Source organism: Brachyistius frenatus, unplaced genomic scaffold (assembly GCF_029030835.1).
Source record: "Brachyistius frenatus isolate BFR_SWC_R1_liver_20210118 unplaced genomic scaffold, ASM2903083v1 Contig_50, whole genome shotgun sequence".
Taxonomy (NCBI): Eukaryota; Metazoa; Chordata; class Actinopteri; family Embiotocidae; genus Brachyistius; species Brachyistius frenatus.
This window is the reverse complement of record NW_027210649.1, coordinates 607,269-633,209: the sequence shown is the minus strand read 5'-3', so window position 1 is coordinate 633,209 and position 25,941 is coordinate 607,269. Positions and strand designations below refer to the sequence as shown.

At 41.4% G+C, this 25,941-nt stretch overlaps 2 protein-coding genes across 3 annotated transcripts; both read right to left on the bottom strand.

The window, feature by feature from the left end:
- Positions 1 to 933: 933 nt before the first annotated feature.
- dgkaa (diacylglycerol kinase, alpha a) lies at positions 934 to 17,781 on the bottom strand. Its single transcript, XM_069704211.1, has 24 exons — positions 17,526 to 17,781; positions 10,722 to 10,825; positions 10,271 to 10,347; positions 8,943 to 9,072; positions 8,667 to 8,741; positions 8,528 to 8,577; positions 8,358 to 8,432; positions 7,933 to 8,049; positions 6,723 to 6,840; positions 6,471 to 6,559; positions 6,237 to 6,356; positions 5,882 to 5,980; positions 5,572 to 5,658; positions 5,397 to 5,470; positions 5,239 to 5,313; positions 5,009 to 5,094; positions 4,824 to 4,913; positions 4,521 to 4,681; positions 4,369 to 4,433; positions 3,893 to 3,983; positions 3,564 to 3,750; positions 2,569 to 2,686; positions 2,334 to 2,394; positions 934 to 2,230 (listed from the first exon to the last, which is right to left on the bottom strand). The coding sequence occupies exons 2-24, from the start codon at positions 10,795 to 10,797 to the stop codon at positions 2,150 to 2,152; spliced, it is 2,202 nt and encodes a 733-aa protein (XP_069560312.1). The 5' UTR covers positions 10,798 to 10,825; positions 17,526 to 17,781; the 3' UTR covers positions 934 to 2,149.
- A 2,245-nt stretch (positions 17,782 to 20,026) lies between these two features.
- On the bottom strand, positions 20,027 to 25,194 carry rnf41 (ring finger protein 41). 2 transcript variants are annotated; one of them, XM_069704209.1, is made up of 7 exons: positions 25,080 to 25,194; positions 24,000 to 24,107; positions 22,897 to 23,006; positions 22,543 to 22,814; positions 22,275 to 22,410; positions 21,701 to 21,804; positions 20,027 to 21,561 (listed from the first exon to the last, which is right to left on the bottom strand). In XM_069704209.1, the coding sequence occupies exons 3-7, from the start codon at positions 22,984 to 22,986 to the stop codon at positions 21,207 to 21,209; spliced, it is 957 nt and encodes a 318-aa protein (XP_069560310.1). In that variant the 5' UTR covers positions 22,987 to 23,006; positions 24,000 to 24,107; positions 25,080 to 25,194; the 3' UTR covers positions 20,027 to 21,206. The 2 variants fall into 2 exon arrangements, with proteins under 2 accessions (XP_069560310.1, XP_069560311.1); XM_069704210.1 differs by having other exon boundaries at positions 24,000 to 24,083.
- Between the last annotated feature and the right edge of the window lie 747 nt (positions 25,195 to 25,941).

The window sequence follows — 25,941 nt, the reverse complement described above, 5'->3', positions numbered from 1 at the left end:
TAAACCAGTTATGTTTTAACAGGAGGGGGCAAATACTTTTTCACACAAGGCCATGTGGGTTTGGATTTTATTTCTCCCTTAATAATAAAAAACCTTCATTTAAAAATTGCATTTTGTGTTTACTTGTGTTATCTTTGACTAATATTTAAATTTGTTTGATGATCTGAAACATTTAAGTGACAGACATGCAAAAAAATTGGAAATCAGGAAGGGGGCAAACACTTTTTCACACCACTGTATTTGGCTAATGGGTTTACATCCTAGTTAAATGACAGGTCTGAAGTTTAAAGCTCCTTTGTTTTTTGTTATCTTACCTTCACTGCAGAATCATACAAACAACAGTAAAAGGCTGCTTTCAGTATTTACTTATTTGGACATATACATATAAGGAAGAAGGAGAAAATGTAATATAATGATTTGTAGGTAGTATATTTAAACTATTTTCAGACTCATTATTATTTTTCTATGAATGAATTGAAGAGGAGAAGCTCTTACACACATTCTTTGGTGGCTTAATTTTCTCAAAATACACAGAGTTGTGTAAATCCTTTTGTCCAGCAGCTGTTTGCAATGTTTCCACTTATACAAGATCAAGTAAAAAGTTGTAAATTGTCCAACAGCATGTGAAGAGAGCATTTGTTGCTTGCAGACCAACCAGGAGCTAAAAGTTCAATGTTGTTATTCTCTGAAATACTTTGCTGGAGAAAACCCATAAAAAGATTCTTTCGACTCTTCGACAAAGTACGGATCAAGTTCTAAAATAAAAAAGTTTAAGGGAGGCTGAGTAGACAATTATTTGTAGTCAGTGGATCAGGTCATGTTGCAGCCATCTGTGGCCCCAGACGAAAAAGTCAATGATGCCCCCTCGTGGCAGAAAGATTTCTACCACAACAAACACGGTGTGTCAAAGTTTTTAAAAAGTGTGACAAAAAGTGAGGGTCCAGATGATTTATTAGAATATTAAGACAGAGAGTTATTTCAGGCATAATACATTGGCATCATCCAGATATATTCAAATGATATGGCTGATAAAGCATTTAAATAAAGACTACATACATTTAAACAGGCCTAGAACAAGGATTTCAAATCCAACTCATCATATATTATAAGTCAGAGGTGAACATACTGCATCTTTTGGATTTCCACAGAGAGGCACAGACAAACACACACAAACACATTCACACACACTCACACGCAGGTCTGCCCAGCTATCATTGTTAGGACATTGACTTCCATTCATTGTGGACAGCATAAAACCAAACTTTAACCTTAACTTAACCTCGATTAAAACGTCACTCCTGAACTCAACCAGGACCAGAAATGACCCAGTTTGATCCCCATGAGGAGTACTGGTCCTGACAAGGTCCCTATGAGGTAACAAAAAAATACACACACACACACACACACACACACACACACACACACACACACACACACACACACACACACACACACACACACACACACACACACTTACAAGGAAACAGCAGGCTGACTGCTGCAGTGGGTCAACGTGCAGCCCTTTTTGCCCTTTTACTGTTCCCCAAAACACCTTCAAGTATCTTTTGAAATTAATGAAAAAAGGTGAAACAAGTTCAACTGTTATCTCAAATGTAATCCTGTCTCTCTTTCACTCTTGGAACAAAATCGACAGGACCATACAACTGGCTTTTTCAGAACATCTTTAAAGCCACAACAAAACAGCAAATACTACATGGTCTATGCTCACAGTGCACGCCTACGCAGCGCTCTGTACGTCTTCTACCTAAGCCAAATCCATAGAGAACAGATTGAAAAGGCACATGAAGCTGAATAATCTTCTTTTAGCATGATATTCACTTTAATCTTAGTTTAAGTTTCTAAAGAGCAGCATTTCTACCAACTGTGAAGCATCGAGACAGCGAGATTGTTGATTATTGGCACAAAACACTGAGGAAATTTGGTCAAAATCCTTTTGTCACAATGCAAACATTTCTTACCGTAAAGTCTGATATCATGCCATGCATCAGTTATGTGTTAAGAGAACCTTTGAAACAGCTATCCTTACTTTGACTGTTACAATGCGATTATTCTACAACAGACACATTCAAAAGGATTTTATATAAAAACTGTCAGTCCTCTATAAACAAGCGCATTTAGTCAGTCGGGTTTATTTGTAATTAAAAAACCCAGATGATTTGGCCTGAGGAGCCATCAACATACTGGCTTGATTCTTGTGTGTCATGTGAATCTGAAAAGAAAATATAAAATGCAGAATTTTAAAAACAGTAGCTTTCACACCGAAGCAGCCGGATTTCATTTCAATTTTTTTTCTGTGTGAGTGCAGTAATTACCGTGCAGGGAGGCTGCATCCACGGCTCTCCATCTATCTGCATGGGTAATGCCTTCTTTGTCCTGAGTGTAAATGAGAGAGGGATCATCAATCTGCATCAGGTAACCGAAGCAATGTGCGTTCCCGTGTAAAGAATCAGCAAACGATTATCCCCCGCTGGAGACGACCGGGGCTATTGTCGAGGCCGAGGGCCCAATCTGGTCATGTCCGAACATATCTCTGGCCGTTTTTCTCACCTGATGGTGATCTGCGAAGTTTTCGCGAGTCGTACAGCACTCTTGAGGCCGGTGTATATCTGTCCCATCTCCATGGCTCCTTCCAGGCCGACGACCTCTAATCGACGGTCGCTGAGATCTGACAATATACAATATGTAAATAGGCAACTGTTTACTATTAGATTGACAGATAAACTTAAAAGGGTCAGTGTTGTTTACAGCTTCTTTTCTGCTCCCCTCAGGCAAACAGAAAAATCAGCAATTACAGGTTTATAGTATACCTAAACCAAATTCTTCGGTTGGGACATGTGACCTTTGACCACCGAAATATAATTAGGTCATCCTTGAGTTTAAGTCAAATATTGAAGAAATTCCCTCAAGGCGTTCCTGAGATAATGTGAGAATGAGATGAACACAGATATGTAGGTACCGACGTGTAAACAACCTCCGAAATGCCTCCGACTACGTCTGTCGTCAGCAGAGAGGCTTAAACACCACACAGTCAGATGTCAACTTCAGGGTGTTTCAGTATTTAATTTGGTTATCCTGCAAAACTGGCTGCCGAATTGCTTTCATTTATTTGATTTAGTTTCATTTCCAGGAGTTTCTTTAGTTACAGTGTGTTGAGCTCTCAGGGCTGCTGTTGTGTTTTGGCCACAGATGACTAAAAGTAAAATCTGTCTCTGTCGTACTAAATGTTCCACTATATTTACCAGCTAGTCTCTGATTTAGTCAGCCTGTGTTTTAGTGCTGGCCAGCTAGCATGCGGTCGGTTTATAAGCTTTTCATTGATAACAACTGCCTGCTGCAGTTGGAAAGCCGGATTTGGAGATTGCCAAAAACAATCAGCTAAGGGGCTCGGTAGAGCTCAGGGGAAATTTCATGTCACACTGAAGTCCCTTGATCAACCGGTAATATAAAAAGTATTTATTAGTCTTTAAATTAGATTTCTGAGAACCTCATCTGCATCCTGTTTTAATGTCACAATTGAGTGTAGTTAAATAAGGTGAAAATACCTTGGGCGGTCACTTTCAGGATCTCTGGGTTGACGATCACCTCAGGCTCCTCCGGACTCGCCAGTCCCTTGGTGTCCACTTTTTTGGTCTCACCCCATAGGTTGGAGCCACCATGCATGCTGGGAATGTTTAGGACAGCAACTCCCTCTAGAGACAGGCCATTAAGATCCAGCGGAGTACCACAACACTAGAGAGGGTAGAGAAGACCCCCAGAGACAGATTAAATCATCAGTACACTGTCTGTGGGAACAGTGTCATGATGGCGGTTTTGTATTTTAAAGACATGATGAACACTCCCGGTGCTGATAGCTCTGCTGCTGCATTCTCACCTCAATTGTTAAACTTTCGTTCAGCTTCTTGCAAGAAGCAGAGATGGTTTCTGAAGTGGCGAATTCAAAATACCATAGCTTGTTCTTCATTCTGCAGATATGAAGAAAAAAAAAGTGTTTTTCAGGTTTCAGGGATATTTCACTTTCACAGAATATTTTCTCCTTTCAGCACGCACGGCTCTTTGGAAGGAGGAGGAGTCAAGTGGCAGCACTTGCTGCCACAGACATCTGCTGGAACCACCTGCTTTCGTTTTTTTCTGTTTTAAAAAAAGCAGTAATTGCAACAACAAAAAAAAAGGAAAACTGATGTAAGAAAACTGAAACGGTGTCACTGAGCTTTGTTATTTTGCTTAACAATGCATCTGCTGGAGGTATGAGTTTCAAACAGTGTTATATTCTATTACTATGACTGAGATATTATTTTCTTTGTTTGCTGATGAGGTGCCCTAGAAATGTTCCAACAAGAAAGCAGATACCTGCTGTTGAATTTCTGGGGATGTTTCTCCCTCATTGTGTGAAACCGGTGGGCAATGGATGCATCCTGTCAACAAAACACAACACAGCCATGAGCCAAAACCACCGAACTGAAAACAAAACACTTCCTCTTGTGTGTCTCTGAGGAACTCACAACTCCAATAGAGAAGTAGTTGTTGATGATTTCATACGGCACCGGGTCGCCCTTCTCTTGGCTCTCATCTGTGATGACCTGCACGCTCCAGCGGTCCATCAGCACCTGAGAGCTCCCCTCGATGTCCTTAAGAATACGACTCAAATCTTCACCATCATATCCTGCAAGAAATTGAGAATAACTGAGTGCCTTCATGTGCACAATTATAAAACAATGTAATTTGGAAAATAGTGAATTAAAAACAGGAAGGTGCAACATTATTTTCATTATAACAGAGCACTCTGACTGCCATTCATTTCTCACCTCCTCCCCAACGCAGACATCGTGCGAGGTCATTTCCTGTGCCCAAAGGAAGCACAGCTACAGGTGGTCGTACCAGCAGATTGGCTTTGTCTGATTTCAAGAAGTGGAAAGAGGGAAGGAAAAAGGACGTGCGTCACAACGATATTCACACGTGTCTTTTATGGAGTTTGATCCAACAAGCTCACCTATTGCGTCAAGAATCCAGCCAACTGTTCCGTCTCCACCACAAACCAAGATTCTGTAATCCTGCAGATTTTTGAAGAAACTCAGTCTGAAAGAAAGATGATGAGAAGAACTATAACAGCGAGGCGTGAAGCAGAGCACAAGAAAGTATTCAGGACAACATGGTCTCAAATAATCAGATATTTAAAGTGTTTGTATCTCAATAAAATATACAGAATCGCGAGGCACTTACCCTGCTCCAGGGCCACCGCTTGAAAGGTTGTACACCTGCCGTGGATTCAGTAAAAACTGAAATTTACGCAGGACTCTGAAATACATAAAACCAACTTAAATCATGTCCATGGATCAGAAATCCCTTTTTCCAATATCATTAGATATTTTTGGGCTCACCTCTCTCCCTGCTTGCCACCACTTTTAGGGTTCACAAACACTAGAAGAGGATGAGTGTTTGGCACAGGGTTAATCTGTTGATTGATAAACAAATGTCACAGTTAATATGCTGATGTAATATGGAAAAGTAAACATACATCCTAAGTGTGATTATTCAGCATGAATAGAGTAAAACCTGAAGCACTTGTCCATCAGGAGTGGTATTGAGCTCGCTGTCATCTGTTGACCCTGAGCAGCCATTCTTTACATTGTTTGGTCTCTCCTTCAGAAAAAAAAACAGAAAAAATGTTTTATATTTTTCTTGTTTTTTGAGGACATGAAAAAAAATATATCTCCTCACTGTACCTGTTAAAATTCCTCACAGGTGAGAAGGTTTTTACCAACAACAAGCAGCCCTGGGCTGATGCTATGTTGTGCGTTGGTGTGAGAGGCACCTTTTGTACAGTACATGGGCAGTACAGATGTGCCTGAGGATAATTATGTACCTTTATCACAGGATATATTGCCCACGGAGGCAGGATATGGTCTCTGAGCGGCCCACAGGTGCACTCTGTTGGCTCTCGGTCCGCACATTCATCGTGACGCTGTAAAACACCAATACGTGACACATTACATAAAATCTCCAAACAACAGGGACTGGCAGAATCCAGTTTTATCTTTTCAAAGATGATTTTGTATTTCTGATTCGTTGGATGCTTACAGTGGCAAGAGACATGGAAAAAAAACAGGCTTCCCTACACTGGATTTGAATGCAAACAACATTGAGTGAATGGCCTAAAATTATGCAATTTAAATCAGAATGTATGTTGACAAAAATACATGCAGTGAATGTTTCCTTACCATCGTGTGGCACCACACACAGTGTTTGCCTGTCAAGCCTTGGAAGCTCTTGATCTTCTTCTGGCATCGGTCACACTTCCTGGAGTCACAGTTCCCACTTACCCAGTCGTGCGCTGGAACCTGAGAAGTGGGATGCATGTTTAAGTGTCCATGTAAGAGCGCTCACACATAAAATGAAGGCAAATTTAGACATTGCTTGTCACAGTAAAGGTTGTCATGGAGACACGAGCATACCCCGGTTTCTTTCTTGGACTTCACATACGTCCTGGTGCAAGGGGCCGGATTCCTGTTAGCACAGCGTCCGTGGACTGTGTATTTGCAGCCTGCACGACAGAATGCATAAACTAGTTGTCATATCATTTTTGAACAAGTATGAAATACCCTGTCAGACAGGGAATTCATTAATCCAAAAAGGATCTTGCAATGCTCAAATTTGACCCCAGGGTTTGGCATCGTTGCCCTCTTCTGGTGAGTTCAGGTACTCACAGGTGCAGCACAGCCCTTGCTTCCTCAAACCCAGCAGCATGCTCTGACACACGTTGCAGTAAACAGGCTTGTTAAAATGTTTCATTCTCCAAAGATGCTGCCCGTCCTTCTGGGTCATCTGGGTTGTTGAAGTCATTGGCAATGCAAAACAGGGAAGAACATAATGGTTTAAGATCATTCCTATAATGCAAAATTTGCAATTTGGATAGAAAAATAAAAGTTAGTAAGAAAAATAGTGGATCTACATAAACCCTTTTATAAATGGACTCTTATCATGTGGCTAAGTTCTGCATTTCAGTTGTTGTTTTGCATCCACTCAACCCTAACAACACTAATCCTGCCTTAAGGAGACTGTTCAGTTATGGTGTGACATACATATCATAACATATTGTGCAACATGGTGGATATTCAAATCAGCACTCACGGTATTTTTTTTTTCTCAACACAAGATTGTTTCAATCTGCGTACACAATTTCGAGCGCTCTCGTGCAGATTACACTCTGGAATGTTTTTTTTTTTATGACACTATGGATCAGCCTATCACTTGGTGCACGAGGCATAGTGGACAGTCCTCGGAGCAGGACAGAACAACTGTGAGGGGGCTGAATTCATGCACCCCAGGCTTCAAATGTTCATTGGTGGCTAGAAATAGCTTGAGGGGAAGTCCCTGGCATTGTTGTAGAGGCCAAACCCAGTAACAGAGTCTAGTTCACGGTTTGAGACCACCACAGTGAGCTGGCAGGCAGGCTGTAAGTGGCTTTTGAATTCCTGGCAACAGATTAAACAACGCCCGCAACAAAAAGCGGTTCTGTCCTTAGTTTAAGAAAAAACATTCTAATGTATTTATCCTATTTTAAAACAGTTCATTTCATTGGTTAAAATATTGTGCATTAGAACTAAAACGAATCTATTTTATCGAACCACTTATATTGTCACAAGTGAATGGAAAACACGAAAGCATTCTGATGGTGCAGGGCTGGCATGAGATGGGATGACATTACCACACCCTGTAACACTGAGTCAGCAAAAAGGCCCTAACAGAGAGGGAGGAGGAGGAGGAGGCAAAGGACAGAGGCGAGGCATGCCAGACCACGGTTTCACAAGAGCAGCAGCCACTTTGTGAGACACCTGCTGTAAAAATGAAATATAGTTGAGCTCGGCTTTTGGAGCCAACACTCAATAAAAAAGAAATATATTGCTTTTAAAGCACCTTCAGACCCAGCAGCACCAGCAAGGGAACGTTGTTCATGCCTCCCTCTACCCATTCTTCCAGAGACACCGTGCCGCTGCTGTCAGCATCAATCGCTGTCATCATGTCCTTCAGAACCTGACGAAATCACATTTACTTGTTATTATACAATCAGTACACACATTTCTATTACTTAAAAAGGGGCCATGTGTTTTCTGAAACTAGTCAAGCGTTGGAATTCCTGAATCTGATATGCAGGGAAGTTTATCACTTTATGAACCCTAGCAAATGAGTAACGAGTACTGCACGTCACATTGTCAAGGATATCTTATGCAAACAAATATATTTTCAATTCCTATACTGTCGCAGCTAAAAGCACAGTATGTACAGGGTTTCATGTGTTTGTGGGACATTTACAATTCAGCGTAGGGCAATCTGGGACTCACCGGCTTGAGCTCAGACACATCCCAGTCGAGATATTCTGCAGCATGCATCATCTGAGCGATAATCCGATCCACCTCCTGGGAAAAAGGCAAGAGAAGACTTTATATTCTGTCTGGTATGATACATTGAAAATGTTACAATTATACCTTCAGAGATTTTCTGAGCAACTTACAGAACTGTCAAGGACTCCATTGCCATCTCTGTCATAAAGCCTGAAAGCAACTAAAGAGAGAATGGAAACGAGAGGGGAACAATTAGACCGAGTCATCCCTTTAGACTTATTTTGGGCAGAAAATAAACAAGGGACTCACATTCCAGCTTGTCTCTGGGTTGGCCATCCTCCAGCAGAGAGAAGTAACATGAAACATCCTTCAGGAAGACCTCCTCTACAGAAGGGATGGAGGAGGGAGAGAGAGACGGGGCTGTGAATACTCTGGTTACCATATATGCACAAACAGTATCCTACTGGCATGTGGTGATAAATGAATATATGCCAAATAGGCCGTGGCGTAAATTGATAAGGGCCCGCAGCAAAGTAGCATGAAGGCAGTGAGTTGTGTGAATACGTGGTGTATGTATAATCTCACTGGCACTGTCTTCCTGGGTGGGTTCAGAGTTTTGGAAGGAGCGGAAGAGTCTCTGGCAGAGATCCACAGGGAAGTCCTCCACTTCTAAATAAGTCTTCAGGAACAGACGAAAGCCTTCTTCATTGATGCACTGGGAAACACATGAATGGGAGAGACGTATTTTGTTTGCGGTGGCTTATTGAGATGTAAAATAAAACGGCTGAAGTTTCTGTATATGTGGTGTGCTTGTTAACTTCTGCATTTTTTCAAATTAACCTCTTCTGAGAATAAAGGAAGATGACGATCATTTTATTGCTGTCCTGTGAAAACCTTAGATTTGACAAGTGTTGCTTTCTGCCTTAGTGTCATGCTGGTGGGAGATGAAATGCATTCAAAAGGCCAAGATGCTACTCGATTACATTTAATCCATTATTTAAAGGTACAAATATGTCTCCAAAAGTGGAGTGACTCTTGGGTTTTTATTGTGACATTGACATGTAAATAAAAACCAAGCCCCTGACTGAAGATTTCAGTCCATCTGCCTAGCGTGGTATCCATGTTTCTCACATGATAATCTGCTGCAGGGCTAACAAGCAGGAGTGCCTCCATAATGATGAACCACAAATCCATTTCTTGTTGATATCATTCCATTCCCCTGGTTCATAACCAGCAGAGCTGCTCCCGTAATAAATAATGTCACAGCGAGGCAGCCAGATCACAAAAAGAAATTTAAAAAAAACAAACAAACATGAATGCAACCGAGGAGATTGCATCACTCTCAGAGCACACCAATATTTACAACAAATAATGTCATTGTTCTGCACATTTACTGGCGCTTTATGGCTGTGTTTGCGTCTTCCCCCATTATAAAAGACAATATTTCCTCCCAATTGTCTAATAAAACTGAATGAAGCCAAATAATCCATCAGAAATTACTGCTTCCTGCACAAATTAGTTGGCAATGTCAGCAGTTGACGTACATCATTGCAAAGATATCTTTTCAATCACATTTAAGCTTGCACTGCATGAGGGCAGCCAGATCACTGTTCAACAAGGCCTTGCTGCGTGGGCAAATCTAAGGAGGTGATTTACATTTGTAGCCTTGCCCGAACCCGCTGAAGATATTTTTTCATGGGCAGCCTAGTCAACGTGATCGATGTGTTCGAATCTAATTAATCAGCACAGTGTAATTAATAACTGCAGAATATACATAAATCACACTCTCATTTCACGCTAAATGGCTGCTCTGAGAGCAATTACTCTGTTCAGTTATGTGCCTTGCAGCGACGTCCCTGTGACTCAGTTTCGGAGGAGTGGACTGTGAACAGCAGAACACACCGTCCCCTCACCTCTCCATGTCTGTGCCGGGCCAGACGGCCATCTGCATCAAATTCCCTCAGCACGTCTTTCACCTTCAAGCTGCAGTCTGGAAGTACAGACGAACAGGTCAAACAGGGATACGCAGGGCAGTTCACCGAACGTTAGACTCTACTGTGTGTAACTGTTTTCAATACACATCTCTGAACTATCACTTGCATGCATATGCATTTTACACAACAAATACAGACTTTTATAAAGTACAACACAGTATGTGTATATGCAGTATGTATGTAGGCATGCCGGATATATAGAAAGAAAAAAAAAAGGAGAATGAGGCAGACTGCAACCTTCTCTACATATGAGAAACATGAGCGAGTGTAAATGAGCGTGTGGGTGGAAGTGGAAGTGGAGGTGTGTGTGGGGGGAGGGATGGGGGGTGGGGGGTGTGCATTAAGCGCTCAGAAAGCTGCCTGTACTCACATTCAATATACTGTTGTAGCTGGATGAAGTCGACAGGGTTCAGTTCCTTCACCTCTGGGTTTGTGGGGGTGGACATGGTGCCTGCTTCTGCACTAACTGCCTGCCTGTGTACAGGCGAGAGAAACAGTGAGACATAGACAGAGGAAAAAAAGAGAAGGTGGGTGCACGGTAGCCTGCTTCTTTGTAAAACATGAAAGCATGGCTGCAAGCAAAAGATAGCATCTTCCATCACAAACGGTAAAAAATGCACGATTGCGGCTCACACTCGACATCCAAACTTTGTGTGAAGCCGAAGCCAGAATATGTAGAGCTGTGCACGTGTGCAACTGTCTTCTAACAGGGAATAATTATAACAGCATTATCTGTCACTGCGGTCCATGTTCAAAAACCCATAGTTTTTCTTCCAACAAGTGTTTGGATAACACTTTTTCCTTGTATGACGCTTTGAAATGCAGCTTCGCTACCAAACATGAAAGATGTTGTGTACATGCTGTGTTTGTTTTAGCTGTCACACCCTTAGAGAAAGTGACAAGTCAGTCAAAACTGGGCCAAAAGTCTGGCAGAAATTATGTCAGGCTAAAAGTACCCACGATAGTTCGACTCCAGGGATTCTCTGCACCCAAATTCTCTTTTAATATACTCCATATTAGCTTTTTAAAAGACCAAATATGGGGAGTGTTTGGTTTAGTGTAGCGCTAAAGAGTGCAACGACGCACTAAAATGCAGAGATAAAACATAAAATCTTGCAGAGACATTGCAAATCCCAAACCGGTTTGCAGAGGGGCCTCCCCTCCATCGAGAGGAAGAGACTTAAATGTCATACCAGGCTAAAAGCGAGCAGAAAATGTAAACCCGACACCGAAAAAGAGCACGTCACTGCAATGAAAACTGGCCAAGCCTCATTCTGAGGGCGACAGCATGAAGCTTAGAAAAAAAAACATTTAGTGGATTTGTTATGCATATTTCAGAAGCAAACATGTTGATAACATAATTAAAAGAAATTCTATACAAACAGGAAAACAAGCAGACAATTATGCAGCTCATCAATCATTGAAACGGGACAAACAAGTTAATGGAAGGGAGAAAGTTGCCATCCTGACATCCTGTTTAATGCGGTTGTTGTACATGCATGTCGATGAAAACAGTTCAATAAGAAATATACAGATAGATCAATATGGAGTTTATAGAGTACCTAATGGAGTAAAAAAAAAAAATCTATGTTTTGTAATTGTCTTTGCAGAGAAATGTGATCTTTCCAGCAGGTTGGTCGTGATTAACAGAAAGAAACTGCACACGTGCTTTACTGACTCTCTCGTGAATACCTTTTGTGGTAAGAAGCGCATGTAAGAGCTATTTTTGTTAAAGCAACGCTGTGTTTAGTTTATATTGTTAAGACAGAATAACACATTCTCCCATTTAAAAGCAATATAAAGGCAATAAATATTCTATATTTAAAAATGTCAGGAGATTTGTTGCTAGTCTTTCTTGGTGTTGTATGACCTGTCACTTTACTTCTCAGCTCCTACCATTTAACGGTATCCAGTAATCATCACTTGTTTAATAAAATAAACTTTGCCTTGCTTTAAGAGATCACACCAGGAATTTTGTCTGCTTTCGCCCTTGAATACTTCATATAACTGCAGAGCATTTAGAAGTGCATGCTGGAGAGTTTCAAACTTTTCATAGCTATCTTAAAAATGGTCTAAACTGTGTAACCATAGAATACTGCATGAAGTTTTGTGTATAGGATCAGCATGAGTTAATACAGTGCACACTTTCTGAATCAATCTGCACTTCACCTGCATTATCATGCAACAATAACAAAAATATTGTTTGGTCATGGAAACTGAAGTGCAATGGAAGTCTGCAATGGAAAATAGCAAAGATAGATTCACAAAGATAATTTCTACAGGAGGTAGATGGTCAGCAGTAGTATGATGTGTGGTTTAAGACATCTTTACGAGCACCATTTTGGCTTAAAACCAAATCCAGTAGCAATGCTGGAAGTTTCCCATTTAACAATGTGATTGTCATTAAAAGAATTATGAGGGGAAAGACTTTTAAACAGAACAGCACAGAACATGGCGTAACAGTGTTGAACAATAAAATACACATGCTGTAAATCTGATTTCATGTTCAACATCCAGTCTTTTATATCATCAACTTCCCAAATACAAACCAAAAGTGAATAAAACACCGTATGAGGGTTTTCTAGCTGATGACAAGGCCCTCACTGTATATGTGTTGTTCACACTGTTGCCCACAGGTATTATCACACATTAAAGTGCTGCCAGCGCAGGTATCGTTAACGGCTGCCGGCAGTGAACGGAAAATCAAAGTACTTAAAGGACAAAGAACGCACTGAGAAAAAGCAGTGAAATAATCAGAAAAAACACCCACTCACTACATGTGATTTGGATCCATTTGCTCTCTTTGGACTCAGAAAGGTTCACAGTGCCCTCACTTAATTCCCTCAAAAGGTCAGCAGCGTTGCCTAGCAGTTGTGTTTATGCAGCCGATCAGATGGGACAGGTCTGTATCGACGGCAAAGTGACACCTGAAGGAATCATGACAAGCCATCTGCTGCCGATCACAGATTACAGCCTAAAACTGTTTATCCTGGCCTCATCTTCAAACACTGTCATATAACTTAACCTAAAAATAGGCTTCTGAGTTTACTTGCACATAAAACGGCCCTTTTATGTTAGATTACTCCCGCGTGATGTTCTTCCTCTCCTGTTTTTATGCTCTCCACAGGAGGGTGACGTCAAAAGCAGCATCATATCTTTTTTTTGTCTCCTTACCAACTGAGTATCATCATCATCATTATTGTCTGGTTCAACAAGATCTTGACCCAATCTGAGTAATTTGATTCCTCACTTCCTGATTATATAATGATTTGCATAGATGATGCGGAGAAGGACTCGGGACCAGTCGGAACATGGATGACAGGAAGAAGCATTCCATTCAGAGGAGAGGACTTTTGAAAAACAATGGCAGCAACCAAATGAGCTCACTGAAGCAGGCATAAATATTTCAGGGCGTTTTGCGAACGTCTGAAGCTTTTTAAAGGCTTAATACAGACCGTGTGACTACCTCAGCTCTCGATAAGGTCACGCTGCTGGGCTAAAGTTAAATGGTACGTGCTTTATGAGGAAGCTGTTTATGTTCCTTTATAGCAACGTTCATGTGGAGGAGTCTCTGTTGTGTAGACATGAGGAAGATTTAAATGTGTTCTAACAGGAACCCTGGTGTTATCATTCAGTGCGAATTAGTTTGGTTCTCTCTACTGGCAGACAGTCGGAGGTATAATTCTGTTAGAACAAAATGTCGCTCCATCTAATCAGCGCAGAATGAATTGCACAACGCATGTTCTGAGCAGACGTGCACAAAAGCCACAGCCTCACTCGTGGTTCTCCAAATGCCACTAAAAAACTTTTTAAATGTTAAAGTGGTGAGCAACAGTTTGCGAGAGCAACATCTACACTCCAATAAACGTCTGAAAAAACATCTGTCTAGTGCCCGACACTCACTTCTGACCACTTAAATAAAATACACAGCAGCAAGTGCTTTTTCAAAAGCAACATGATAATATAATTGGAGGTTTAGAGTGGACAGTTCGGTTGGCTTTCTCCTTCACAGACACCATGCAGTTAATTATAAACTCTTAATATCCTGATGTGAAACTGTCAACAAACCTAAAACCACTCTCTTCACAAGAATCTTTTGAAGGTGTTTTGGGGATGACCTTTTTCCATGCCCGCTAATGTTTGTGCAAGCTGTCATGACGCCCACGCCTTGTGTCAAGGAAATCTGCTGTTTTGCAACACTTGCAGGATGTAAGTCACTGACTCCGTCATTCTGTGGTTGGAAAACACTGCGTAGGTTTTTTGAAGCGAATGAAGTCTGCCTGTAATGTTGTAGTATGTTTTTTTTTTCCCCTTCTGAAACTACAACAGTTCTCTTTGCTGAAGTGTGTGCAAATTGCATCAGGTTAACAGAAGGGGAAGGACGGACATGCTTGGGTTGCCATGGAAAGTGTTTCCCTCCATCAGCTGCTCTCCGTCAAAGCGCTGCCACGGGTGACTAACAGGTATGAGGATCCGCAGGCAGAACGGGAGGTAGCCGGATTAAGGAAGGGGGAGCCCAATCATTGGCAGTGAGTCTTCCCCCTTCAGCTTCACCTCCTCCCACGCGCAAGTCTCGTTTGGCCTTCTACACCAGGGGCCCCGTTCTAAATTGCATTCCACATGCAGATGCTACTGTGACTCATTGCATGAACAGGGGAATACACCCTTACTATAAATGGACTGTTTGACAAAGAGGTCCCTTTGCAGATTCAGCCAGAAGTTAAAAAAAAAAACTATCAGGAAAAAATATATATAAATGCCACTGCTTGACATTTGTGTCTCCCTTGAGCGTCAACCTGTAACCACGAGTTCTCCTGTGTTTTCACTTGTTCCACTCTGTAACACTAGCAAATGTATTGTTGGCCATATTGATATAGATGATGTATAAAATTATTAAACAGCGTCCTATTAGAGGTTTTTTGTTTTGTTTTGTTTTTTTACAGATGGTGTATTTATTTAGCCATGACGATAAGAGATGTGAAATATGGCTGAAAGCTGGGTCTGAATAATTGCATGTTCACAGCCGAGCACGCTCTGTTGAAACAGGGCTTCCCCTTGTCTACTATTGTTTGGTGATATTTAAAAATTGGGTGCAAACTACAGGCTGCAGTTAGTAGGAACACTGGAGAAACATAGCACAATAACTGCCTATTATGAATCAGACAAAAAACACTAAACAAATGGGAAAGAGAAAGGATATTCACCACAGTATGAATCACAGATTTCTTGGAAAATGTAGGCGAGTCTCTGCTCACGCTCCAGCTTCAAAGTGAAGACTGCCCATCACTCTGAGTTCAGACTTGAATGTGACTTATATAATAGCTTTTTTTGTGTGGAGGCAGCCTTGTAGAACACCATGCTGCGCTCTGAAAAAAAAATCAACCTCAAACCTGCCTAGACTTGTGAGAGTGCATGCTGCTATACAGCAGCCACATTGGTTTTATGGTGTAACTCTTTGCAAATATCAGAGTCTCCCCTGGTTCACCCACAGATTTATCCACAAGTAAAAATGAAACAACATAAAATTCCCCCAACCCCACCCCCCAAAAAAAAAAAAAATCTAATATAATGTAGTATTCTCCACTATCATATTAGTAAGTCTGAGATTTGAGGTCTTCTGAAAGAATAAAAAAATATGTGATTATATTTGCTCATTAAAACTATGTTAAAAACGTTGATAGATGAACCAAACTCTGAGAAAATAAGTTATAACTTACAGCATGCTCCTATGACGTGATAATAAAGCAGTGACGTATGGCAGTTTAAGAATGCCAAATACGTAGTCAGTATTTTATTTGTTTAAAAGGATTCAGGTTGGGGTGATGTGATGAAGGAAGTGAAAGCCACTCGTAAGATACCATTACTGTATTTAGAGAAGTGAAATAATCTATAAACAAAAGGCTATGATGCCATTTCTCGCGCTAACTATGCTGTAAAGCAATAGTAAACATTTACTAAATACAAAATGGGCTAAATTCTAGTTCATTTACAGCCTCTAGCCTCTGATGTAAACGTTAACAATGGCACAATTGACCTGACAACAGTATTGATTGTGTGTGCTTGAAAACTCTCCTGCAGCTACAAACAAATGAGCACCGCTGAGACGCCGAGCTTTGAAACAACCTTCTTACAATATAACATACATACAGCGCAATAAGGAAGGTGTCACGAGGAAATAAAACTGAGAGTTCCTTCCAAAAAAAAACAAAACAAGAGAAAGGTCAAACCTAACTACGTTTCTCGACTATGCTGTGTTTTGTTTTTCAGGTTACCATGAGGTCTGAAAGTCACATTCACTATTTGTAGTCAAATGACATTAAAAGTGGAGCTCATGTACTTCGCACACAATGAAGGCTTTCGTTATCCCAGTACTGACAGAAAACAAAAAAGTGCAAGGGATGTTTATTGAGTGTTTTGATTGAGGTTACCCACCATATCCTGCAACACACATAGTCTCTCTGGGGGAGGGGGGGGTCACTCATAAGATCCTATCAGATGGGAGGAATAAAACTGTACGCTCAATGTACTAGTGACATATTAATGTATATAATGTATTGGCAAATGTAAATAAAACACACTGTTGCCTCCTGTACACCAAAATATCTTCAGAGACGACACCCCAACTAGTTAAAATAGCCCTAAATGTTTACGAGTCCCTGCTCCGACATGGGTTGTTTTCTCTAAATGGACTGAGAAGAAGGGTTCCCCACTCAAGAAGCCTGCCATTAACAATCATGACACACTGCAAAGGGAACTGAAATGATGCACGTTTATGTGAAGAAAAGGAAGGGGCCTGCGCTCTAAATGCAATAGCTTTGATGGTTGTTGTTTTGCTGATGTAAATGACTCTGTTATTGGCACACGGCTATGTTTAGATTTCTCTCTATAAAAACAACAACAACACACATGCACTGAGGTGAAAGCGAGCAATCACCACATGCAAATTGAATACTTGACAGCATCGTCAAAAACAACGAGCTAAAATTACCCCCCCACCCCCACCCCCACCCCCACACTCCTCCCCACCTCCCTCTTCCCCTCGTATTTCTACCAGCGTTTATCTGCATGCAAAAGACGTCCAGAGCTGCACCGAAACTTCAATCAATACGAGTCCGGAGAGCTGTGCTGGGTTTTTTTTTTTGTTGTTGTTGTTTTTTTTTGAAGAGTCGTGTACCTTTTCTGTCGGGACTCCGTTGTTCAGTCTCTCCTGAAAAACCGTCGCCGTGCAGCTCACAACAACCCGGTCCAGATCCCGCTTTTCCGATGCGAAGCAAAGTGGCCGTTAACTTTAAATGGAGGCAGTGGCTCGGCGGAGTGGAAGCGGTGAACTAGTGCAGAGCACAGACTGAGAGGAGTGGATCCCTCCTGTCAAGCACCGCCTCAGCCGCTCTTCTTCTGCGCCCTCCTCGTCAGCCAATACACACACACACACACACACACACACACACACACCCGGTTCCACCCGCTCCTTCTGCAAAGTAACACTGGCGAACATTACGCAGCGCAAACCTGCAGTGGTGCGATTATATAGCGTTGCTCTCTTAAAGGAAATCAATGCACGTATCCGTTCTAATGCTTTTAATAAATGAATAGTGCCTTTACCATTTTTTTTTTTTATAAGGAGACCTAAAGTCTATATGGTGCAAGTAACAGCTGAAGTTATGCACGCCAAACTAAGCTATTAGAAATTACAGCTAATTACCAAAAAAAAAAAGTGGACAGTTTTTAACCAAAATTAAACTCGAAAACATAATATAATAGCTCACAAAATAGCAAACATTAGCTGCTGCTTCACCTCAAGAGACACATTTGAGCAAATTCTTGTGTTTAAAAGCTATCTGCCATGATTACTGCCCAAAGAAATAAACATTAATTATTGATGGAAAATAAGTTATCCATTTAATAAAGTTAGGTTGTTAACTCTTTGAATTAGATATGGCTATTTTTTTTAATTTAATTTAATTTTTTTATTGTTAGTCAACTATGTCTATGCACACAGTCTATGAACTTCCAGGAGCTCTGTCAATCGTTATTACTGGCGGTTTTACGGTGCAAAGCCAATCAGAAAGGAGCATTTTGTGACTACTATTAAGTTTAGTTTACTGTTTTTATACAACAGAGAAACAGGAAACATACCAATTTTTAATTTGAGGTAATATGATTTGTTATGCGAGTCGCCACCTTAACGTGGTGGAGGGGTTTGAGTGGCCCAGTGATCCTGGGAGCTATGTCGTCCGGGGCATCAGCCTCTGGTAGGGTCTCCCAAGGCAAACTGGTCTCAGGTGGAGAGCCCAGTGTCTTGGGACACTCGGGTGAAGGGCTGTCAACTGATCACCACCTGGTGGTGAGTTGGATCAGGTGGTGGGGGAGTCGGCTGGAAAGACCTGGCAAGCCCAAACGTGCAGTGAGGGGTAAACTGGGAACGTCTGGCCGAGGAACCTGTCCGGGAGGTCTTCAACTCTCACCTCCAGAAGAAGCTTCCCACGCATCCCGAGGGAGGTTGGGGACATGGAGTCCGAGTGGACAAATGTTCAAAGTCTCTATTGTGGACGCGGCCGCTAAGAGTTGTGGTCGGAAGGTCGTTGGTGCCCGTCGCGGCAGAAACCACGGGAACCCGGTGGTGGACACCGAGGGTGAGGGAAGCTGTCAAGCTGAAAAAGGAGGCCTTTCGGGCCTGGTTGGCTCAGGGGTCTCCGGAAGCAGCTGACGGGTACCGGCAGGCCAGAAGGGCTTGCAGCTACGGTGGTCGCGGATGCTAAAACTCGGGGCACGGGGAGGAGATCGGTGAGGCCATGGAGAAGGACTTTCGGTTGGCCTCAAAGAAGTTCTGGCAAACCAATCCGACGACTCAGGAAGGTACTTTTACTTAAAAAAAAAAAAAAGAAAGATGTGAATACTTCATCCAGCACTGTATAGAAGCCAAATAGCGTTTCTGGTAGAAATTGTACACATACTTTGACGAGTATATAATATACCAGTCACAATACTGAACAGCTGTTCTCCATGTCTTAATAGTTTTTAAATGTCCTTTTCTTTTGCCTTATGTTTTGACGCTTTGAATGCTTTTATGTGAAAGCGCTTTGAATTGCCTTGTTGTTGAAATACGCCGTACAAATAAAGTTGCTTCGCCTTGCCTTGTCCAGGAACCAACCCTATCACGTAATGATTTGAGTAGACAATAACTGAGCCAAGGTATTTGGTAAAGCACATGATTTCACATTCCATCGGCCACAATGGTGAGGGATTAGGCTCCACAATGAGGACGAGGCTGGCAGGAGAGGATAACAGACATGGAAAACATGTGGGTGTCTGAGTTAGACGGAGAAAAGGAGAGTGAGTCAGGTCAGGGCAGTCACAGCTTTCTCCGTCTCGAGTTTTGCGGTTCAACTTTTGCTCTTTTGTTTTCCTGATCTGGATCAGCACCACTTCACGCCCCACAATCTCCTTACACGATGCCCTTATTTCATAAAAGCATAAATCACTTTCCCCTGACTGAAAGAAATCCTTACATAATGTGATCATCTGACGTGCCCTCAAGAAATGCAGCTCCCCACGGATCTCTGATGACATGGTGTGGTAAAATAAGGAACTGCATTTTTTTATTTTCTTTTTTCCTAATTACAATGCTAAAAATAAAATGGGGTTATCCCGATGAGAAAATCCATTAATTTAGGATGAAGTTTGACATTTTATTACTTTGTCTGTACAGCACGGTACATAACAGACACAAAACAAATAAAAACATTAACAAGGAAAATAGTAAAGGGCACAAGCCACTTGTGTGGGCTTCTATACCGTCAGTTCATGTCTTCTTTGTCTGACAACAGCAATAACTGACTAATGGTAAAGCATTTTCCTCTCAAAAGCTGTAAGAGTGACTTTACAAATATTTGTACAATCTCCAAGCTGTTTTTTTTTTTGTGGGTTTTTTTTTGTGACGTGTCAGTGAAACGATGTATGATAACTGTGACAAATGAGAAGATCAATGTCTATATTTCAATCATCAGAAAATGATATAAGGATCACCTAACAGCAAGTGACCCAATACGATTCATCAAATAAAACTCATTTTACATAGTTAAATCCCAAATGTTAAACTTCAAATTTAACACTTCAACTGGACCCAACAGACAGACTATATACACACAACTGAGGCAACAAAGAAACCACAAAATCATTTTTTTCTTCCTGCAATGAACTTCAAATGCACCGAAAAAGGCAGATTTCCATACATCAAATGGTAACATCTTCAAGCATGTTTGTGTAAAAGGCAACACAATAAATAAAACAAAATGGCACAGAAGGTTTTGGACAATCTAAACTGAGAAGCACGACGTCTTGTGAAATATTCACAGGAAACTAAATACTAAAGCGAGCGCGTGAGAAATCTTCAGAGTTGACGTCCCTGCAGACTAAACAGAACTGAGAGAAACAAGAAATAACAATCTAATTACTGTGAGGAGTATAACATTTATAATTCAATATAGTATTTGTATTTACAAGCATTTATACAGCCGCGGACTTTATTGGGGGGGGTTCAAGCTTATTACTATATCAGGACAAGGAGCAGAACAATCAGATCATATAATGCACTAAATATAAACCTTGTAAACATCACATCTCACCTTCTATCTTAGATATCAGTCAGATTAAGTTTATATTTGCTAGGTTCATAATGTATTTGTCCTTACTTTAAGGCATAGGTATCAAGCTTAGGAGTGAGCCTAAGATTTTGTTAAATAAGCCAGATTAATTCAGAAGGTTTCACTCCAAAGAGGAAAAACTGAGTCATCACAGCAAACCCCCAAGCAAAACGTCCCCACTTGTCTCTGGATCAGCTCAGCCCGCTGTACAGTTATAAGATCTCCTCCACTCCGTGCGCAAAGATCATAACCAGGCCAGGCTCCAGGATCATATCCTCCCCCATATGCTGATTCTCGCAGGCCATCACCACCACGGCCTGTTTGCCAGGGATACGCTTGGCAACGTAGTTCTCATAGTAGCGCCTGTTCATCTGCCGCGTCTCGAGAGTGGCCAGTCCCTGCGGCCAGTTTCGCTCGTGGGCGTTCTCGATCAGGTCGTTCACAATCGAGAGAGGACAGCCGCTGTCGATGAGGGAGCGCTTGATGACTGCCTGGAGCACGGCGTCGGGGGTGGAGATCATGCCGCCCCAGCGTGTCACTCTGGCTGGCTGCATGGAGTTCACCCACCTAAAAAAAAGAAAAGGAAAAAAAAAAAAAAAAAAAAGTGAAAAACACACCCCCATAAAAATAAATAAATAAATAAGCACCCGGAGATTGAATGCTTTTAGATTACCAAGTGGGGAAAAGAAGAAGAAACTTCACTTACTCCAGGATCTCATTGTACTCGATAGTCTCCTCAAGGTTCTGCAGGTTGGGGTTTGCACTGCGGATTGCTCTCATGTAGGCTTTTAGTAGCTGAATGTCTCGTTTCTGGACAGTGAGAGCACTTTCATCAGAGGCAGACCTCAGGAAATCTCTTAAAAGCTAAATAGTCATTTCCAACTGTCCAATTAACGAGTCTGGTGGCCAAATATCAAGATGAAACATAGCTCCTTAGGACAAATCACATTTTGCACAAGTATATCCATATGCCAGTATCAATAATATGTTAATTGCAGAGTAAAATAGTATCAAACATAACATTAACAAATCAAACAGAGCTTATACAGAGGTATGCATGTTTCACAAAGACCTATCACAGTTGGAGGGCAAACATTTTACTAACAAAATAACATTGGTAACCGAGTTAAAGTGTATTACACCAAATACTCAGTACAGAATGACGTGATTGTTATTGAAGAGAAACCCTTTCCAGGCTGTTTGTAAACAGTATTTTTCAGAATTTGGCACATGAAGCATTTTGTGGGTATTACGTTGCTGCACCAGCAAAATGTTCTTACTTGTTCCCCCAACTGGTGCTTATGTTCTGCCACCGTTTTCTCCAGGTCTGAAATCTTAGTTTGTTGCTGCTGGACGACGCTACGCAGGTGTTTGATGCAGTTATGGTTAGGCAGCTCATCTTTGGGCATTTCGAGCCTGAATACCAGGGAAGAAAAAGATAAATAAAAATGTAATACCACACCAGACAGTCCACACGGTTTTAATGTCGTACTGCACAAATATTTCATGGAGACCATTTAAAATGTCTGGCAAATGGGAGCCACTTACCCGCATCCCTCCTCGCAGTTGACAGCCCTTTTAGGGTTGTGCTCGCAGTCCTTGAGGTGCGACTGCAGCTGGTCCAACCGCAGTGTGGCGATGCAGCCGAAGGTTGCATTGTCACAGCTGATCTGAAGTTTGGACAGCATGTTGCGCATGATGCGGGGTACGGGCCGGAGGTGAGCTAGCGTCACTACTGTGCGGTCAACAGGACAAATCTGCTGCTGGGCGAACCACTGTGTTATACAGGCATTGCAGAAGGCATGTTCACAGTGTGGAGCCTGAATTGGAAATGAAAACGCACGATCAAAGATGTTGAAAAATGCTGACGCAATTAATAGCTGTTGTGAAACAGGGACTTGCCTGGACTGGCTCTTCTAGCACTCCACTACATATTGGGCACAGCAGGTCTTCGTCCACCTCCCCTTGGAACCTCGTTACGTCGTACCCCATGGTACATTACCCACAACCTCCTGAGCAACACACAACCAAGAAAATTACGTTTTACGGCAACTTTACTGCTGCACCATGATATGCCCACTGCACATACACAGCTGTGCAAAGGTTTCAGGAATTTTTTTTTTTTTTTTATGTCTGATTCGACACAATACAAGGCTTCTCATTGGTTCCAAATTCATCAAGCGGCATGAGTCACAAGGAACTATTTTTGGTGATGAGAGGAACAAGGAGTTCTGCTGCATATGGTACGGCCCCCACCGAGCCCTGATTTCAACATCATCGGTTCAGTCTGGGTTTATGTAAAGACACAGAATACGCTAAAACAGCCCAAATCCACAGAACAGTCGCAGGTTCACCAAGACGCTCGGGACAACTAACCTGCCAAGTACCGACAAGAATTGATGCACCAAATATGAATTTAATTTCACCTTTTTCCTTTTTCAGCTGCCTGTTCAGGACTAATTTTAAAGTTTTATTGTTTGTGTACAAAGTGTTTAAAAATGGGACAGCCCTGACAAATCTGTCTGACCTGTTGCAGCTCCCCCTCGACACCAGGTCATCACCGTTAGAGAGAACGTACTCTCTCCGGCATTTCCTGATTAGGCCCAATTTTAATTAGGATTTTTTTTTTTTTGGGGGGGGGGGTATTATTTCCATTTTAATTACCGCGCGTGCATATCATGCACACCGTCTCCTATTGTTTTGCCATTTCTTTATATTCAGTTGTTTTATTGCTTAACTTTTTTTTTCAATTGCTTCATTGTTCTTTCTGATTTCGTTTTGGTTCTGGTCTGATGTTGTGCAGTAGAAATGCGCGATATAAAATAAACTTGACAGGACTTTTTCTGCTTATTGAAAGTTTGTATAAAGTAGAATGATAAATCATTAAAAAAATTAAAATTTAAAAAAAAAAATCTACGCACCAATTTTAAAAGCACCCTCGCTTTCCTTTTAAAGTTCCTTAATCTTTCGCACGATTTGCGTACACGCACGTCGTCGGAGCTTACCTCACTCACAAAAGGCCTCAAATGCTTCCATTCAGCTCTTGATGTCGTGCTGATGCGTCACATCTGGCGGAGACAATCCGTCTGCTGAAAAGAGACGACAGACACTCCCTGCAAGAGATGATGACAACATGCACACCGCTGATTTTTTATTTTTGTTTGTTTGTTGTATTTTTCAAATGACTACAGGGTGGCTGATGGTCAGATCGGCCAAAGTTATGCTGCACAATCAAATCCCACATCCTTCACACAACACTGATGCAGCTCATCTGGACACATGTTTAAATAGGCAAGAGCTCATGGATTTTTTTTCTTTCTTTCTTTTTCGTGATATGAATACCTATAATACTAAATAATATTAATAATAATTTTTAAATTTAAAAAAAAAGTAACATTTTTGCTATTACATATTTATTCCTGATAAATAAATCATTAAAAGCTGAAAAAGCACCATTTTTTTGGGGGGGGGGATCGGATGGTTTTCCAACGTTGTCCTCGACATGTGAAACTGCACACGGACAAGGATCCTGTGATCCTAAGCTGACCCAATTTCTTGTGAAAGCAGGCACATACCGGCCTGGAGATTTATTTATTTATTTATTATTATTATTATAAATTCTTTTCCTCCCATCGCTCCCAGCATGATGCCCGAGAAACGAGCTCGCCCTCAACGATGAAGCTCCCAACGCTGCTGCATCGATGTTGATATTTTTGCACTTGAATCGCAAAAGGCTGCAGGTTGTTGTTTTTTTTGTTTGTTTTCAATTTTGTTTTAAATTTTGTTTTTTCTTTTTTTTTAAACTGCTGCCGTCGTGATTAAATATCCCGTCACTTCATATTCCGGATATCGGCATAGTTCTCTTTAAGTCTTGACCCTCGCTAACCCAGCTAGCTCTGTTAGCAGACCCACGGCACCGTTGGTTTCCTCTGGATATTAGCTGTCGAGCTAACCAGACGTAGCTCAGTCTGGAGGTGGAGAGAGGGTGGAGGGGGGGGGGTAAAAAAATAATAATTACACCCGGGAAAGGCCGTTTACACTCAGCCGCACTGGAAGAACGCGTCGTAACGGACTGTTTTACTTACTTCGGCGTGTAGTGAAACGAATCCTTACGGCGATTTGCATGTGTTTTCGGACGTCCTGCTACAACTAGCAGCCTGTTAGCCACGTCCTGTGCTACATCCTACACTTCTGCGTCGTCCGGGCGGTGACGTCATGACGCAAAGCAACAGCTTTTGATCGGTCCCTTAATATCTGATGGCTTTATTGCAAATTGTTTTGTGTTTTTTGAGACAGGATATGACAAACATTCCCTAAAAAAAAAACAAAAAAAAAAAACAAGTATTGCCAGTAAATTATATGTTTGATCTGTTTATGGGATAAATATTAAAGATCAATACATGTCATTATTTAAATTACCAATATGTTATAGTTGAATTTGCACACAATATATATTTTTTTTAAATTTATGTATTTGCACTGTTGCAATGCTTTGTTAGCAAGGAAGGAAATGAAGAGCGTCCAGACAGCACGCAGAGAGAAAATGAATGTGAGGATGCAGTACAACAGAAGGAGGAACACATTATAAAAGCGTCCACACTCGGTGCCAGTGTGATTGCATGTTCCAACACTGACCAAAAACCAATGTTATGACATTGCACAAGTAGTTTTAACACCCAGGATGATTGCGTTCCCAGTCAAATCCATCCCCAAGCAGCGGGACTGTTAACTGCCAACTGGTTACTTCAATATTTACATTAGTTGAGTGTTTAATTCTTCTTTTTATTGCCTTTATTTAAAGGTTTTGTTTTATATATATCTTGTGAGGACTTCACTTTAATGGTTCAGTATTTTATTCTAATTATCGAATTGAAATATAAACTATAAATACTTTGGTGAATTAAGATCCTGCCGATTAAAACGCGAGAGTTATGGACTAAAACAAAC